The sequence below is a fragment of the Periplaneta americana genome, chromosome 8 (genome assembly GCF_040183065.1).
Source record: "Periplaneta americana isolate PAMFEO1 chromosome 8, P.americana_PAMFEO1_priV1, whole genome shotgun sequence".
Taxonomy (NCBI): domain Eukaryota; kingdom Metazoa; phylum Arthropoda; class Insecta; order Blattodea; family Blattidae; genus Periplaneta; species Periplaneta americana.
The window spans coordinates 163591813-163611177 of NC_091124.1; the positions used below are offsets into that span (position 1 = coordinate 163591813).

The window sequence follows — 19365 nt, forward strand, 5'->3', positions numbered from 1 at the left end:
AAGTATTACGACTCAAAGGAGAATCCTTCCTGGCATGGCTAACCAGGATCGTCTTAATCAGCCGCCTTCCTAGGAAGAGGCCCGTGCCCCAAGGGGACATTACGGGCTGAACTTTAACTAGTAGGAGTAATGTGCTCAAGATGTAAATTAACTCTGCCAACTTTAGTGTTTTCCAGCTGTGAACAATAGATACCCACCAGAAGAATGGTTACATATCTACACAGATGGGTCTACTATCGATAACAACTCAGGATCAGGAATTACGTATGCATTATTCTCATTTTATCAACCAGCAGGATATCATACAACAAATTTTGATGTGGAAATAATGGCTATTCATATCTCACTCCAACACCTACTATACAGAATAGATAAATTTCAAAATGCTGTCATTCTCTCTGATTCTAAAGCAGCATTATATGTAATAAATTCATATAAAATGATGTCAATCCAAATTAAAGAATGTCACAAAATGATCCAACAACTTCAAAAACTACAGAAAAGAATTCAATTGCAATGGATACCTGCACATTGCGGAATTGCTGGAAATGAAACTGCTGACTTTCTTGCCAAAAAAGGATCCAATTTAATTCAGAATACAAATACAAGCCTACCTTTTACATCCATCAAAAGACTAATTAAAAATAAATATAAAATCAAGCAAAACCAAGCACTATGTACCAAAGCCAAAGATAAAAAATGGAGCATTTTAATAAAAAAAACCAGAAATTATTCCAGAAATCCCACGTAAATCTGCAGTAGCAAAATTCAGACTGCTTACAGAACACGATTATTTGGCCAAACACTTGAATAAAATAGGAATTTACACAAATCCAAATTGCCCTCTATGCAACAAAGAAGAAGAAATGAATGAAGATCATCTCATAACCTGTGAAGTTCTACCTGATGGATCCACCACAGAAAAATATTGGAGAGCAAGAACGCTAATGGCTTCGTTGCCAAAGCCCAGCATTAGATAACAACAACAACAACAACAACTTTAGTGTTTTCCTTGCAGCACTGGGAATGTGTATTTATGTTTTATCAGTATGGTGATAATGATGATTCATGAAAAAGTTAGTGGAATGTCACCAGGTAAAATGACAATCTGCCCCAAATATTGTCTATGGCTATCATAAATTCCACTTAGGTTCACTGGAGTGGAACTCAGATCTCTGACATGAAAAGCTGGTGCTCTAGATATTTGGATAATGGTATGGCTATAGGTTTATAACTTTACTGAAAGCTTCAGAAAAGAGCCATGATAAGAGTAAAATTATAACACTACATTATACGAATTGCAATTGAAATTCTCTAATGTTTCAAATGTTAGCTATGAAAATGGCCTCCAAATTTAGTTTTTTTTTTTTTTTTTTTTTTTTTTTTTCACTATTTGTCCTTTTGGTGAGTTTCCAACAAAAGAATCACTGACACAATGTTTCCTCCAAATAATTGGTGACTGTTTATTGAAATTAACAGATTGAAGAGAGGGAGTTCATCAAGCAATTACAACTAACACGTATTTTCTTTATTAATAATATTAAACATAATAATTAAATATAATTATCTTAAAAACAAGACCATACACTGTTGCAGAGTGCACTAATCTTTCAGTGTACTGGCTACACTAATCTAACATTCCAGAGACTTACATTATTAAAATAAAAACGTTAATATTTTCCAACATTTTAAACTTACTGGCATTCTTCTTCTGTGAATTTGCTTTCGTCAGAACAGAAGAAGAATTTCCCATTAAACAACTGAACAGCAATGACAGCAAAGATGAATTGGAAAAGGATGTATACAATGAGGATATTGATGACATTCTTCAAAGAGTTGACCACACAATCAAACACTGCCTTGAGCTTCGGCACACGTTTGATAGTTTTGAGCGGACGCAGCACTCTCAAAACTCGGAGGGATTTAATGGTTGACAGGTTCTGTCCTGCTTTGCTTCCACTGTAATATAAACATTATTTAATAACATAGAATGAAATTTATTATTAATATTGTATATTCAAGTACAAAGAACCCTTTTCCATCTATAAGTATGTTAGGTATAAGATATAACATTTCAGATATAAAAATTACATTATTAATATCAAATGATTATATGATATTTACAAATGAACTTTCAAAAAAGAGGAAAACTGTTTATAATAGTGGTGTTAGTGGTGATGACAAGAGCTGGTCCATGAAATTGGCGGTGAAACTTGGAAAATTGGATTAAAAATAGATGTAGCATAATAAAAGATAATAGCAATATGTATTATTATTACTCAAATAATTTTGTTGCTGGTGATTAGAATTATCTTAAAATAAAAAATTCTGAACATGCCAATACCAATGTGAGATGAGAGAAATAAGTTAATAGTGTTTTTATATTATTATACTTTAATATTAATCTGTAACCTTATTATACATTTATAGTTTTTTGAATATAAAGAAAGAGATTTTGCCTGTACACAATCTCAGCAAATTTCAACTTGTCTCTTCAGGATTTGAACCCGAGTCTCCATTGCAAGAAGTCAATGCAATAATCATTTAGCTAATGGTGTATCATTTCCTCATGTACATAACACTAAAAGTAAATAAAATATCTTGAATGCAAATGTAAATGCCTGAAAAACTTCAATGCTTCAGATTATTCTAGTAGGCCACAGATAAAAAGAATTCAGTACTTTTTATTTTAGCATAATTATGAATAAGAAAATTAATGAGTTACTGACCTTAAATTGAAGCCAAACGAGACAGCTGCACATATTACAACTACAGCATCCATGATGTTCCAAAACTCACGCAAATATGAACCTGGGTGTAAAATGATGCCCAAGTCAAGGATCTGTGAATAAACATTGTAAATTAGGAATAATGGAAAACGAATTAAACACATTATAAACCTATTTAAAAATAGAAAAAGAAAGAGATACGTAATTTTCTTTTCACAGAAAAACCTCTTTAATTTATTGTACAAGAAAGTGGTATTATTTCATAGTGAAGGAAAAAATGTGTGCTCACATTGTCGGTACAGTATCACAGTAAATAATTTCCATCTTATGGTTAACTTCTCTGTCAATAAATTTTATAATGTATCGCTATTATTTGTAAGGAAACTTATGATTTTCTCATTCCACTAATATGGATGATCAAATATGGTACTTCTCCTAAACGTAGCTAGTACTAGTTTGTGAGGCAGATACTTCCTTAAAGAGCAGTGGTAAAGAATGTAAACAGAGAGTGGGTGAAATAATGACAGGGAAAACAGAATTACCATATTTCGAAAATTCTGTAGAAACATCTTTGTTAGATCCACTGTATTTAAACTCAGAACTCCAGTGTTGAAAATCAATATACTAACTAAATTAGTATTAAAATTCTATTTTTAAATATATAGACAAATTAAATGTTCTATTCTTTTTTATTTGTTTCTTTATTTATATTTTTGGCTATGTCTTTTACAAGGTTTTTGATGCAAAGGAGAATTTAGGTTTTGAGATTTAATACATCTAACATTTAGAAATGACTTACAGGTTCTATCATCAGCGTCACATAATCTAATACCTGAAGATTTTTATGCTTTATTTAGTCTGTTAAACTTGGCTAGCCCAAATAACTGGGCAAGAGACCCATGGAACGTCTACATAATAGGAGAAGCAGCTTCGATATTATATTAAATATGTTTATACAGACATTTCTGTGAACATGCAAGTTACTGTATTGGCCCGAACCTAGTATGACGTTTTTTTGCATGAAAACAGCAGTGTGAAAAATAGACTATTTGTATTGTAATCGCAACTTAGCTCTCTTCAGTCATAAAATAATTGTACTGTATAGGATGCACGAACTGTATACAATTTTAATTCTTGGTTCCTTTCGTGACAAGTAACAATATCAAGAAGCAGATAGCAGAAATTAACAAGAGAATGATATCTCAGCTTCTAGTGCTAGATGTTGTTAATAAACCCTTTAAGTATAACTAAATGCTTAAAGATGAACACACTCTGACCCCAACAGGCAAACTGAAAAATCCAAGTGTACGGTTGCTGTGTTTCAAAAAGTTCTGTGTTTCTAATAACAGGAATGGCAGTGAGGATGACATTTTCTGAATCCAGTTTCAGGTTAGAAGATGAGGTGATAGGAGAAAGAGAAAGAAGATAATGACGATGACAACTAGAAGTGGTAACTAGAAGATGATGTTGCTAAAGACTGGAACTGAAAATTTGAAAATAGCTTTAAATTTGTAAGATTTTGAAAGTATAGGTTATATTATACTGCGATAAATTTTTATTTTATCTGAAAATTTGGGGTTATATTTATTCGAAATTGTGCTAGTTTCGGACTAAAAGATCTCTGTAGGATATAGTATCAATGTTATAGATCCTAGAAGTAGCTCCGAAACATGGGACATATTAAATCTCAACATGCACTCTGAAAATCCAATTATTTCATTTTCACAGAATAATTACTGGTACCTACCACGAAGTTTAAAATCTCTTTATATAGGTTTTCATTATGGCTCACTGAATAGCGTTAATTTTTTGTATCAGTAATAGCGTCATTGTTTATCAGATGATGAACATAAAATAGTACATCTCCAACAGATGATACTTAATCACAAGAATATGAGTAGCTTAATATCAAAGACGGACATCTGACCTCAATCGAAATTTAGATAGCTGTGATATTTTTATAGAATTTTTCATGCTGTTTTCATTATAGTGAAACCATATGCAAACTCTAACACTACATTTATAAAATAAATTGTGGTAAATATTACAAAGAACACTATGAATTAAAAAATTGCCTCTAGATCAAAACTATAAAGAAGACAGATGTCCGTCTTTGATATTAAGCTACTCATATATTTTAAGTAAATTTATACATCAATCTATACATAGCTAGCATATACATATATGAAAAGTATGATATTTGAAATGGGAGATAATTTTAAAATGGATTTGAGGGAGGTGGGATATGATTGTAGAGACTGGATTAATCTTGCTCAGGATAGGGACCGATGGCGGGCTTATGTGAGGGCGACAATGAACCTCCGGGTTCCTTAAAAGCCATAAGTATCATATTTGAAACTTTTTATAACTTACTTTGAGGATCATTTCAACGGTGAAGACACAAGTGAAGGCATAGTCGAAGTACTCTAAAATGGTATTTCGAGTTGACTCTTCATCTACGGGATCCTCAGCAGCTAATGCGATACTACTTAAACTGATCACAACCATGATGAAGAAGTCAAAGTACTTCATATTAACCACATAATGAGCACCACGACGAACCCTGCAAATAAAAATATGTTGTGAGTAAAAACTGTCTAATTATTTTTCAGTAATACCACAGTATAGGTATTCATACAATAAGGAAACTGTGTGTTAATAGGGCTATGACAACATATTAGCTTAGCATCACTAGCGCAACTGGTGGTGAATAACTATAACTACATCTCACTTTATCTATTAACTTGGAAAAAATGAATAAATACATCACAAAATATGTAATATTAAATAAGAATATGCACATTATTGTGTCGACATTTAGCACCATCCCATTTGCCTGTCACCTCCAAAGTCGCTGGTTCTGCTGCAACATTCGCTGTGAGCATCAAAAGGAATAAGTATCGGGATCTCCAGGACAGATACTTGTTCTCTGTTTTTGCTGTTGAGACGTTGGGACCTTGGTGCTCAGAGGCTAAAAGGCTGGTTTCAGACATCAGGAAAAAATTACAAGTGCTCAATGGAGATTTTGCACACCTCTACTCCCTCTTACTTATCTGTCCGATTCCACAGTCTTTCTCGGTATCATAACTTAAATACTCGGTCACAATATGATAACACGCTAGAAATACCACTGCACACATCATCTCTTTATTCTTCATCTTTCACTGTTGCTACTTCTCGTCACTGGAATTCTCTGCCGCCTGAAGTCAAGGGCTGCCGAACTTTAATTTCCTTTAAATGTAAATTAGAAAAATATCTTATGATGAGTTGCCAGACCTAACACGTTGCAAATATTTAATGGAATGTGTTCCACTGTATTTATTTTTATTTTTTTTGTTTCTTATTTTTATTATCTAAATCGTGTTTATTTATCACTTAACGCCAATATGTATCCCACTGTGTTGTTTTTTTTATTATTAATCTATTTTTTGTGTGTAAATTTTATTCAATTGTCGGTTTCTGGTTTAATTATGTAAATCCTACTTAATTGTAATCTAATACTAATATGTATACTAATGTGTTTATTTTTATTTTTACTGTGTACATTTTTTATTGAATTATCGGCTTCTGTTTTTATGTGATTCGTATTTGATTCTAACAACATTAATATGTATTCCACTATGTTTATTTTTATTTTATGAGGTAAATTTTATGTAACTACCTCTTTTGATTTCATTATGCACCTAAATTGTATCAGTATGTAATTACTTAATTCCGATCCAGTTTTATGTTCAACTGTGTAAGCAAGTTTTATTCCTGGTTGAGTGTAAGAGAAGGCCTTACAGCCTTAACTCTGCCAGGTTAAATAAAGCCATTATTATTATTATTATTATTATTATTATTATTATTATTATTATTAAGACAAAGAATTGCTATTGCTATTCAGCGTGGGAATGCTGCCAGTGTTATGGGGACATTCCCTCAAACATTGGCTTTGGAGGAAATATTTTATTTTTGAAATTCAAAATATTGGCCAAATACCGGAACAACTGCATTTGTTGAAGCAGCATGACTTGAAGAGTCTTGAAGGAATTCTGTTGGAAGATGTTCAGGAAACTGTGCCTCATTGTGATAAAACCCAGCTTTGCAGAATGAGATCATATACATCTTGCGACTGAATGACAAGAAGATTGTGTTCTACAAAAACAAAACAGCAACTCTGCCTATGTATGATGAATTCCAGAAACTCTGGCGTTCTGTGGCAGTTGAGAGCATGGATGACCAGAAGATAGAGGAATATCTGGAGAAACAGGGAAACATGCAAGATCAGGGACCCAAGAAGCCGATACCCCACAAGTGTAGGAATCCGAACCAGTAGACAATGCGAAAATACACAGTTTGTGCATTGTGTGCGACTGAAATGATGACGAAAGGGTGTATGTTGTATCATGTATAATTGATGGAACCCCTATATATATTTCATATAGTAAACAAATTGTCTGACATCTTAAATTTAAATAAATTTAAACAAAATTGTTATTGTTGTTATCTAATGCTGGGCTTTGGCAACAAAGCCATTAGCGCTCTTGCTCTCCAATATTTCTCTGTGGTGGATCCATCAGGTAGAACTTCACAGGTTTGTACATGATCTTCAGTCATTTCTTCTTCTTTGTTGCATAGAGGACAATTTGGATTCGTGTAAATTCCTATTTTATTCAAGCATTTGGCCAAATAATCGTTTTCTGTAAGCAGTCTGAATTTTGCTACTGCAGTTTTACGTGGGATTTCTGGAATAATTTCTGTTTTTTTTTTTTTTTTTTATTAAAATGCTCCATTTATTATCTTTGGCTTTGTTACATAGTGTTTGGTTTTGCTTGATTTTATATCTGTTTTTAATTAGTCTTTTCATAGATGTAAAAGGTAGGCTTGTATTTGTATTCTGAATTAAATTGGATCCTTTTTTGGCAAGAAAGTCAGCAGTTTCATTTCCAGCAATTCTGCAATGTGCAGGTATCCATTGGAATTGAATTTTTTTCTGTAGTTTTTGAAGTTGTTGAATCATTTTGTGACATTCTTTAATTTGGATTGACATCATTTTATATGAATTTATTGCATATAATGCGGCTTTAGAAAATTTGAACAAAGTAACAACATAGAAAGCATAGAATTTTACTTGAGAACTGACACTAATTTCAAATGCCACTTAACCTGTAATTAAATGTACTGCAGGCTCTATTATTACAAGTTTAATGATTTCAAAATTATTTAGTGTAAGGTTAACATCACTTATTTTATTAAAAATTAAAACTGATATATCAATAGAATAGAAATATCATTATTATACAGGGCAATTACAAATGATACATCAGGTTTTAAATGGCTGCATAAAGAAAAATATATCACTTAAAATAATGTATGATACATCAAAATAAACAGCAACTGTCCAAGTTTCGGACATGCCTTAATAAGTATTTGTGGCTTCCTCCCGTTACACAACACACATCGATGTGATATTGAAGTTCGTCCCACACGCGCAGTAACATATCCCTGGTAATGGTGGTAAATGCATCTGTAATGCGATCCTTGAGCTCAACCAAAGTTGCTGGTAATGCCTTTTACACACGTACACTATGTCTTTTACACACCCCCAGAGAAAAAATCACAGACCGTTAGGTTGCTAGATGCTAAGTAATCTTCAGCACATTGTCCAATCCAACGGCGAGGGAGTTTTGTGTTTAGATAGCGACGCACTTCAGTGTGCCAATGGGGTGGCGCCCCATCAAGTTGGAATATGAAGTTATTGGAATCCTCAGTCACTTGAGGAAACAACCATTGCTGCAGCATATCGAGCAATGACATACCAGTCACATTGTCTCCGTGAAAAAAAAAGGAGCCATACACCTTTGATTTAGACACTGCAGCAAACACATTCACTTTTGGAGAATCTCGTTCATGTTGCACTGTCAAACGTGGTTTTTCAGTACTGCCCTAGATGCATACATTATGGTGTTTAACTTTGTCACTCAAATGAAATGTGACTTTGTCACTAAACACTAGAAGGTCCTTAAAACCATCATTCTCCTTCATAGCAGCCTGCATGCAATTACAAAATTCATATCATTTGACGAGACCTTCCGGTTTTAATTTTGCAGTAACTTATGCAGTACGGTTTCATTCGCAATCAGGTTCGTAAAATTTTCCATACAGTCGGTTGCGGAATATCAAGTTCCTGACTGATGCGTTATGTTGATTTCTGAGGGCTGTGAATAAAACTCGCCCTCACTCGCTCTACTGTTTCGTTAGAAATGCTTGGGCGTCCACTGCTTTTAATTTCACTCACAGTACCAGTTGCCTTCAATTGACAATGCCATCGCAGAATGCTTTGGTGACCTGGCGGTGAAGTTCCAGGATATTGTCTCCGGAATGCACACAGTACAGTAACAAAGGAAGATGACTTCTCATATTCCAAAACCGCGAATGCTTTTCTGTTGCATAGACACCACTTTGAAAATTATGCTTGTGCTGCCATCTGGCTACATGCACCAGAGTTACTATAATGGAAAAGTAAACTTTCAGAGTTTTGCTTTCGATTCACGGTTAGCACAAACATACTGCATCCATAGTTTTCGCAAATATTTAACTTAAAACCTGATGAATCATTTGTAATTGCCCTGTACAATAAATTCAATTCAACAATCATCAACAACAATTAGGTAAATATCCATATCGTGATATTACCGATAATTGAAAAAAACTGTAATTCACACTTTTTAACAATACCTGAGAGCTTTCGAGTTGACAAGCAAAAGTTTAGGATTTTTAAGAACTCATAAAAGCCTTGTTCAATGCCCTAATTGGGAAATGTAAATACAGTACACAGTGCAATGATAGGAAAGACCTTGTTTCCGATGTTAAGCAGAAAAAAAGTTAATTAATTTAGAAATCATCTCACTATTCGTGAGCTGCCACAAGGGACAAAGAGTACTTAACCATATAAATGTTTACAAGTTCAGTGAACCATTAATTTTGTTTTGACAATGAAACTCCTACAAGTAAATAGCTGCAAATACATTTTGTGATTGGTGGAAATATACCTAGTTTTAGAGAGGCAAGTGTTACAAAAAAGTAAAGAATGCTAATGAACTTGGTTTCATTTCGAATATAGGTGATGCATCAGGAGAGCAATTGATCCTTTCAATGCAGCTAAAGTTACAATCGGAATAATAGATGTAGGTATTCCAAGCCTCTTAAATACATCTTTCATGAAGAGGGTAGTGGTACCTCTTGCTCCAACCAGAAGTCCGATTACTTCAAGCTCTTCTCTTGTACCATCAGTACAGAAATTTAGTTCTTTTTATAAGCAATGATTTATACAAGCTTTAACATCAATGTAATATCGCGCATGTAGGATCTTTGGGTATATCAACAGCCCGTTGAGTATTGTTGAGGTTCTGTTTCTATTGCCATGTGTTACAGATCACTTGTGTTCATATGCCTAACTGATTTGGATTTTGTTTCAATATGTGTGATATTGATGATTAAGGCAATGATAAATCATGGCATGTAAATTTCCAATCCGATATTTGGCTTAGCAGAGGGAAACCATGAAAAACAAACCTAGTAAGATTGGTCTGCTACGGAGTTCGAACGTGGGACCTCTCGAATGCGAGTCTGAAACTTTACTACCGGAGTCATCTTGCTCAGTTAAAGCAGTTTTAATTAATGTCTTATTGAAATTCATGAACTAGCAGTTCTCGAAGCGTTTCGTGCATGAACTGCAATTTGCACTCAAATATTTTGTATTTTATTTTAGCAAGTTCTCTGACCGAATATTTATAACTCACTTTTTACATCTGAAATCATTACAGCAGAATTTAACTTGACAATTGAAGGAAATAAAAAATATATAAACCCGAAACTTAACCACGTTAAGAACACATGCCAAGCATGAGCTAGTAGGCCTACACTAAAATATATAAGGATTTTTTTTTTTTTTTGGATCTTTGGAGAAAGCGAGAAAATGCAATTCTGGGTTTCATCCTCTGTTGTTTCTGCAATTTAAAGCCTGAACAATACGGTCCCTTTGAATCCCTCATTCTTCTAATAAATTTTCAGTTCTGTATCATCACAGCACTGTTAGTTATTCATAACTTGGATCGCTAAGTGTATGCACGCGCATGTCTGTCTGGCAGAAAAAGTTGCGAAATTTTCTTACTGTATGAATACCTATAGGCCTACTGTGGTAATACTTCAAATAATAATCAATAAACAATTTTGTTCATCTTTAGGAATATGTAGCTCGCATCTAGCATTTGGTGAAGAATTGGAACAGATTAAAATATCTTGTTTAAAGCATACTTTTGCAAGTCTTTTTCTTTCATTGATCTTCCATTTGGGAATCTGTATTACATTTGAAATTTGGCACTCTGGTAGATATGTGAGATCTTTCTACTATGTTATTAGGTATGGTTTTTCACAGAATAGAAGACATTTGTTCATTATGTCCTGGCTAAGTCCACTGCTGTAAAGTAATGGTTAGCATTTCTGACTGTGAAAGAAGCAGGCCCGAATTGAAACCTTCGAGTTTTTTCCAGGTTTTCTCCTTCAACCAATTGAAGCAGAATTGCTGGTAACTTTTGGTACAGTAGTAGAAACGTGTAATTCCATCTACATTTGTGTCAGCATTTAACCATTCAGTCTTTAAACCAAGAAACTTGAAACCAAAGGGCACAAGCTTTAATTTTTTAAACTAGAAAATGATGCAGAAATTTATCAGTTGATTCGGAAACATAGGCCTATTCTTGTGTGTGTTATGAACAGCAATTGAAACATTTGTATCTGAATTATAAATAGGTCAACTGCTTCTAGCTACTACTTTCATAGATTCAGAGACACATATTCAGAATCATCTACTGGCACTTTTGGTTGTGAATCTGTAGCTTATTTATTTTCGCAATTATGCCTCTTCATTTTAACAATGAATTTATCAATATTCACTTCTAAACATAAATAAATTTAAGTGACTTTCAGATTTACCACTAAACATCTTTAACACAACTTAAAATTAAATTACAACTAACAAGATGGAAACATCTAAACAAACATGCGTGGCAAATCGTTTTTATAGTATTCAACCAGTCACCAGCTGACTGAAGATATGACTGATTTTGAAAATTCGAACCAACTGGTTTGAATAGTCATATTTATATCACCACATGGTGCCACCTACAAGCTATTATAGAGAGCTTTGAAAATGGTACTAAATGCAATTTCAAACTCTTCTTAACGTTTATTCCAATTTAACAGTTATTCTTACCTACAAAGAAATAGAAATAGGAATCGTAAATTATACAGTAAAACTTTATTTATACTTTTTTATGGGGTTCTGAAGAAAAAACGTGTAACTGAAATGCTATTTAATACCATCTGAAATAGCATTTGTAGACTATCTGGGGAGGACGAGTTAAGTCAATTTAGTAAAATTTTCAAAAAATAAATTTAGAACTTAACAGCTAGACATTTTTGGGTCTATAATTAATCCATTCATAGTTTTCTCCTCAAGGGCAGATCTTTTACCGCAAACCCAGCATTCTCCAATCTTTCCTCTTTTCCGTCTTCCTCTAAGCTTCCGCTTATGATCCATGTATGTTAAAGTTGTCTATCATCTGAAATCTTCTTCTGCTCCGAAATTTATTCCCGTTCACCATTCCTTTCAGTGCATCCTTCAGCAGATAGTTTCTTCTTAGCTAGTGACCCAGCCAATTCCTTTTTCTCTTCCTGATCTGTTTCAGCATTATTCTTTTTTTTTTATCCACTCTTTTTAGTACAGCTTCATTTTTTGAGTCTATAATATACAGTAGAATCCCTCTTAACCAGTATCAAAGGGACCAGGCCAGTTCCGGATACGAGATTTTGCCGGATAATTGAATAAATACCAGTACATACAAAAAAAAGTTTATATTTCATGGTGCCAAATGTTGAAACTGCAGCCATGTGAAGCTTATTTCTCTATCACTTCCTCATAACTGAAGAAACATAAAAACCGTGTGAATTTCCCTTATTAAAACACATCACAGAACACAAATAATACACTAATTCTAAGTTCGAATATACACTGAAAATTAAAGTTCGTGCGAACTTCCTATTTGGCAACATTGACTGCCCGAACATAATTAAATAAACATAAAAACTGTGTGAGTTTTCTTTATTAAAACACATCACACAATACAAATAATGCACTAATTTTAGGTTCGAATATTCACTGAAAATGAAAATTCGTGCGAACTTCCTAATGTGGCAAAACTGACGCCCCATACTTTGGCAATGTCGCAGATTTAAACTTTTCTTTTTTTGGCTTAGCCAAAAGTGCCGTTGTTTTGGTATTGCTGGTTATTTAGGTGCTGGTTATGAGGGATTTTACTGTAGTATCATATTCAAATTTATAGCGCACATTCTTGAGGAATAGAAGATTATGTGTAGGAGATTTTAGTTGTTTAGAGCCAAAGCTGGCTGATATGTTACAATTCAAACTCCAATCCAGAAAATTTTATGACAATGACTTACAGTACCTTGTTCTTCCAGTGTGATATTCATTTAATAACATGTAGTTATTTTACAAAAGGTCAGTTACTTTGGACTGCTTTTTCCTAGGGAATAAATCATGCCCTCAAATTGTGATATCTGTTCCATAAATTGTTCAGTTACATCATGGTGTGTTACAAAATGTTTCACCGTTTCTAAAGCAATAAAAGTGTGATTAAATGACACAAGATTGATCGAGAAAAGCATGAGCAGCTTCGAATTTCCACGAATTTCAAAGTGGGCCACATTTTAAGAATGAACACATACTGTATTTCTTCCATTCTTACATTTTCATGGCAAACCTAATTTTGAGCAAAATTGATTTAGAAGATACAAATGACGTTTCATATCTTATGAAGTTTAAAATACGATTGTGTAAGTGCAAAAAACGTACAACCGAAATCAATTAATATGGAAAGTATACGGGATGATAAGTAATTAAACCGATAAACTCTGGGAGGTTGTATGGGACACCAAAACAAATAGTTGTCTCCTATGTCATAATGTGCTGTGAGGCACTATTTCACGAGGACATCACATCTTAACATAATGCAAACCATTGCCATGCTTTATTGTTGAGTCTCTTATAAAATTTTTACACACCAGAATAACTGAAAAAGATGTTAAAAAACATCTACACACCAAAATCACTGCAAAAGAAGTTCAAAAATACCTCCATTGACCTGTATACAAAAGTTAGATTGGCAGGACGTGGATTGTCTAACGTCGTGAAAGACTTTAGGATTATCGTTTATTTCCCCTGCTGCAGCAAATATCTGAGCCACCAAATCATCTTGTGATTCAATTGGGGTTGCGTAAACAATATTATGCATCTGTCCCCACACAAAACAAAAACCAAACTGGTCAAATCAGAAAATCGAGAAGGCCAAAGTACAGGACCACCTCTGCCAATCCACTTCCCTGGAAATTGTTCAAGTAGTCACACACACAATGTGAATTTGTACAGTAGTCATGAACTGAAGACCCATACGCCCTCTGCTAGTTTAATGAAGCACTGCAAAATGTAAATTTGTAATGTAGTCACGAACTTAATAAAGCACTGCACTGGGTCAAGACGTAGAACAAAATGTGAATTTGTAGAGTAGTCATGAACTGAAGAACGCATATGTCCTCAGCCAATTTAATAAAGCCTCTGAAGAAAATATGATATTAGAGAAAATGTTTGTTTTGGTGTGGTGGTGGTGGTGGTGGTAGTGGCGACGGTGGTGTTGGTGGTGTATTACAAGAACAACAATAAGGCATGGCACATAGATACCATAAAAAACTTACAGAATCGGATTAAAAAGTAAAAAATTAAATAATAATAGTAATGACAATAATAGTAGTAGTAATAATAATAATAATAATAATAATAATAATAATAATAATAATAAGTACATTTTTAACATCAATTGGTTGGGTTTTGTATGAAGAGGCGCTATAAATCTATTTATTTAATTTGAACTGTGATGGAAAATTTTATGAAAACTATACATACTGTGAGGTTGTGTGATGTCTCAATCAAAAGCTAATAATGTTAATATTTAGGGAAAATCTAACTGGTTTGTAGTGAAGTTCATAAAAAGCTTTAAATTTAAAAAAATATGTGCGCATCTATCGCAGCAAAGCATATACAATAGAGGACATCTTGCAGTTCATTTCGTAGTGTTGTGCAGAGGGTCGTGGTTCACAAAGCCTACTGGCTTTAAATGTAGCCTACTTTATCTTCATTTGAGTTACTAATACAGCTGTGTTAGGTTTTTTGAAGGTCATGAATGGCGTTCAGTACTGTGGGGCTTTATGTAGGCCTATAGGAAAGGTTCAGATGATGAAATTTCAGACAATAAGAATCAAGTTTCCTTAAAACAATCACAAATGTAGTTATCGAAGCCTTCTGTACATGCAAGATGTTGACGTCACAATATAATACTTTTCGAGACCTCGATAATAATGGTTAGTTCATCTTTCAATTGTCACATATTTTTTTCGTGTTTCAATATAGGTGTGTTTTTATATGTGTTACTTAAAAATTGATAGGGTTGTTACACTGTGAGTTCAGTTTTTCTTCATTACTTCATTATTATGAGTGTAGCTGGTTGACCAAGAAAAAGTCGTAGAACTTTTAGAAATGTAACTGTATCAAGAACTCATAAACGACTATGTAGAAATAATGTTGTTTGTAACAATGTTTCAAGAAATGAAAGAAATTATGCATGAAGACAGTATTACATTTTACAATATTAGTCCAATGAACGAAATGTGTCATCATCATCATCATCATCATCATCATCATCATCATCAGCAGCAGCAGCAGCAGCAGCACCACCACCATCTTCATTTTCATTTTCATCTTCATCTTAAATAGCAGCATTTTATTGTGGTTTTCAATCTCTATCAAGCAGCAGTTGCTGCTACAAGCCGCTAATATGGCGTATTTAGGATAGTTAATGTAAATTTTTTAAAAAGTTTCTTTTTTTGTCCTATTTAGAACTTAACCTGTTACGAAAAATAAGTGACAATGTGTATGTATATATATATATATATATATATATATAACAATCATAAAATTATTCATTCATTAACATACTGGTGAAGTGTAAACAAATGACATGTCTTACAATAATTACATTGCAAAGATAGGTATTTATGTAAGCAAAGAAAATAAAAACAAGCTGTACTTTTTAATGAACATTAATTCGACGAAGATCATTTTAAGAACTCATTGGGCACATTCAAATTAGACGAATTTGGATTAAACAAGATTAACTTCTTCAGAAAAAAATACTTACGGATTAGTGGGTGAAAAAATGAACATGGATGAATATGGCAGCATAGGTTTGGGCCCAGTCATATCATCATCATCTTCTCCTTTCTTCTCTTCTTCTTTTTTATTATTCTTCCCTTTGCTGTTAAAAATACATAACATTGTTAAATTGTATATATTAGAAGCAGTTATTCTGTTTTGGTATCACACTATAACCAAGGTAACTTAGAGTAACTGGAGCAAGAATATACAATCTTTCTTTCATGTTACAATTAAAAATGCCAAATCATTTGTATTTTATTTAGCAACAAATCTCTTGCTTATGTTATTTATAACAGACTATAGTAACTTTAGTCTAGTTGTTATCATGCATAATAGGCTATGGTACATTCTGCTTATATTACGGTGTACTGTTTTCGTACATTCACAATTCTACCGACAAAATAATACCACATAAAAACACAACATTTTGCACTGTTTTCTAAGACAGCTAAAAATTATATTTGTGTACTAATAGATACATAAATAAACAAAATTGTTTTAGTATTATATTACTTAGCCCACATCACAGTATTTCTTATACAGTTTTCGTAAAATAAATTCCCTTTCCTCTATCTACAGGGTTTCATACAGATTACTACACAGATTTTGCCATTAACATTAATATTTCAAATATACATTTCATAAAAAAAATCAGTAACTAAAGTAACTACAATAATGATGTATGTACACTTTTATATCATAAATCGTTAAAATTTATTGTAGGCCTACAGTGAAATCTGTCTTAAGCAGCCATCTCGCATACCTCTAAAAAATGACAATTAACATAGATGATCTTTAGATTGAAGTGAAGAGATTTAGAATGTGGGAAATTATTTTATAAAATTATCATATGACGAACTTATTACAATGAATACATGAATTCACAGGTTTTCTTTCTAATTCAATTTTTAAGTAAAAAAATTAAGCATGTAGTAGTAGTAATAGTAGTATGTAGCTAAGTTGACAGAGCAACTGGCTATGGAATGGAATAGAATATCCTGGGTTCAGTTCCAAATGGTGAGATTTTTCTTGTTGCCGAAACTTTCAGAATGGCTTGAGGGTCCACTCAGCCTCCTATCAAATTGAGTACTTGTCTCTCCCATCAGTAAAAGGTGGTTGGAGTGTGTGCTGACCACCTCATTGTGGTGCAGAGGTTGTGAAAGCATGGAGCCCTATCTCCATGTCCCAAATGGACATCCATGGTTACAAAGCAGCACCAACATAATTTTGGTCACCGACATATCTCTGTCAGTTAAGGCACTTGTTTGCCAAACTGGAGTTGCGCTCGGGCGCTGGTTCGATTCTCACTTGGACTGATTACCTGGTTGGTTTTTTTCCGAGGTTTTCCCCAATTGTAATGCAAATGTCAGGTAATCTATAGCGAATCCTCGCCAAATATCAATCTCACTATCACCAATCCTATCGACGCTAAATAACCGCGTAGTTGATACAGCATATTTTATTTCTTGCTAAGACTCTTAACTCTCTCAAAATACTCTTTGACACATTTTAAATGAACCCGTTTGCCAGTATTTACGAATGAGGAGCAACATGCTTTTCGATTGTGCACATATACAGGGTGTATCAAAGAGGAGGGCGCAAACTTACATCGTTGAAAGTACACGATAACAGAAGTAAAAAAAGTCCCAATTACGAATGTATAGTTACAAGCCGCCACTGACGTCACTGTTTGTAATATCATATGGTTTACTCCTTGCGCACCAGAAGTGGTCCTATGCTCTTTGTTTAACAATACTGAACACTGCCGAGAGGTGGAGTTGTAATCAAACCATACACGCAAAACATACACAGGACAGATAAAGTACACAGTCTCAAAAGGTATCAGTCACATTCTGCGTGTATGGTTTGATTATAACTCCACCTCTCGGCAATGTTCAGTTTTGTACACAAAGAGCATAGGACTGCTTCTAGTGCGCAAGGAGTAAACCATATGTTGCTACATCAGTGATGGCTTGTAACCATACATTCGTAATTTTATCACAAACGGATCATTTGTGGAGCCATGTTTACTGGGACTTTTTTGCTTCTATTATCATGCACCATCCTTTTTGATACACCTTGTATATTACGCAACAATATACAGCTACCACTATTACTGTCACTTTTCTGCTTTGCTTGCCTTTTCCTTAGCACTCCACCGTCAATTCATTTTTGGACTACCTCATCTATGCTGACTTTGTAAGTTTCAAAAAGGGCATATTTTTTCGATAGCATCTTCCTTTCTGTAACATATATCCAATACATTTCCTGTGTTTAATTTGCATTGCAACTCGTTCTTTATTTGCTCTCTTTTACTATTGTTCATTGCATATTATATCTGACTAAAAAGTGCTATTTTATTCAGGCAACTATTAACAAAAACTAACAAGAGGTTACTGTCCAGGTTTCACATCCCTACGAAGGAACATTTTTGCATTTGATCTGTAGATTTTAAGTTCTGTATTTGTGATGTCACAATCTCCTATTTTTCCATATTCAGTACATCTGATTGAAAACTGATTTAACTTTCTGAATGCACTTTCTAACACCATCTGTAGCTCTACCATCACATATGACAACTACCAAGATATGTGAATTATGTACCGATAATTTTTTCAATATACTCACTGGACGTTTGTCTTAATTCCCATTGATTTCGTTACTAGAATGCTATACCCTCAAGATTATTACAGTTTTTCAATCATATTGCTATGTTTTTGTAACAGCAGACAGGCATCACTTGTAAATTCAAGGTCTTCGTGTATTTTAGTCAGTTAGACCCCACTGAATACGCCTTCTTTTTTCCTTCTTTACTATTTTCATCACTTCATTCATCCTGTAAGGAATATATCACTGGTGGAAGAAAGCATCCTTGTTGCACACTAGATCTCACTGCTATGGATGCAGCAGTTTTCTCATTATGTATAATTTGACATGTGCAATTGTTATATGCTATCTTGGCTATTTGCACTATTTTCTTACTTAGTCATATGTCTTCATGAATTTCCGTACGTGTTCCTTTTTAGTGAGTCAAAGGCTTTCTCGAAGTCCACAAACACAGTATAGAATTTAAACACCTCTTTTTAGTAATGAATTTTGAAGTGTTAACCCATCTGTTTATGATCAGTTATTTCTGAAACTTGCTTGTTCTTTCCAAAGACGTAAATCAATATGATATTTTATTTTTTCAGTACCGGTAATAATCACATGAACACTTTATTCGAGCTTGACAGTAATTAATACTTCATCAGTTATTGAAGTTTGTAATATCCCATTTCTTGTGAAATTTATGTGGCAGCCTTTTTGCTA

At 33.6% G+C, this 19365-nt stretch overlaps 1 protein-coding gene across 28 annotated transcripts in view; it reads right to left on the minus strand.

The window, feature by feature from the left end:
• Window positions 1–19365, minus strand: part of cac (calcium voltage-gated channel subunit cacophony) — a 1051854-nt gene that overhangs the window by 343077 nt on the left and 689412 nt on the right. For all 28 annotated transcript variants that reach the window (XM_069834011.1, XM_069834005.1, XM_069834017.1 and 25 more), the window contains 4 exons: window positions 16040–16156; window positions 5103–5292; window positions 2730–2842; window positions 1699–1959 (listed from right to left, as the gene is read on the minus strand). In XM_069834011.1, coding sequence (XP_069690112.1) covers window positions 1699–1959; window positions 2730–2842; window positions 5103–5292; window positions 16040–16156 — 681 coding nt within the window. The remainder of the gene's footprint in view (window positions 1–1698; window positions 1960–2729; window positions 2843–5102; window positions 5293–16039; window positions 16157–19365) is intronic.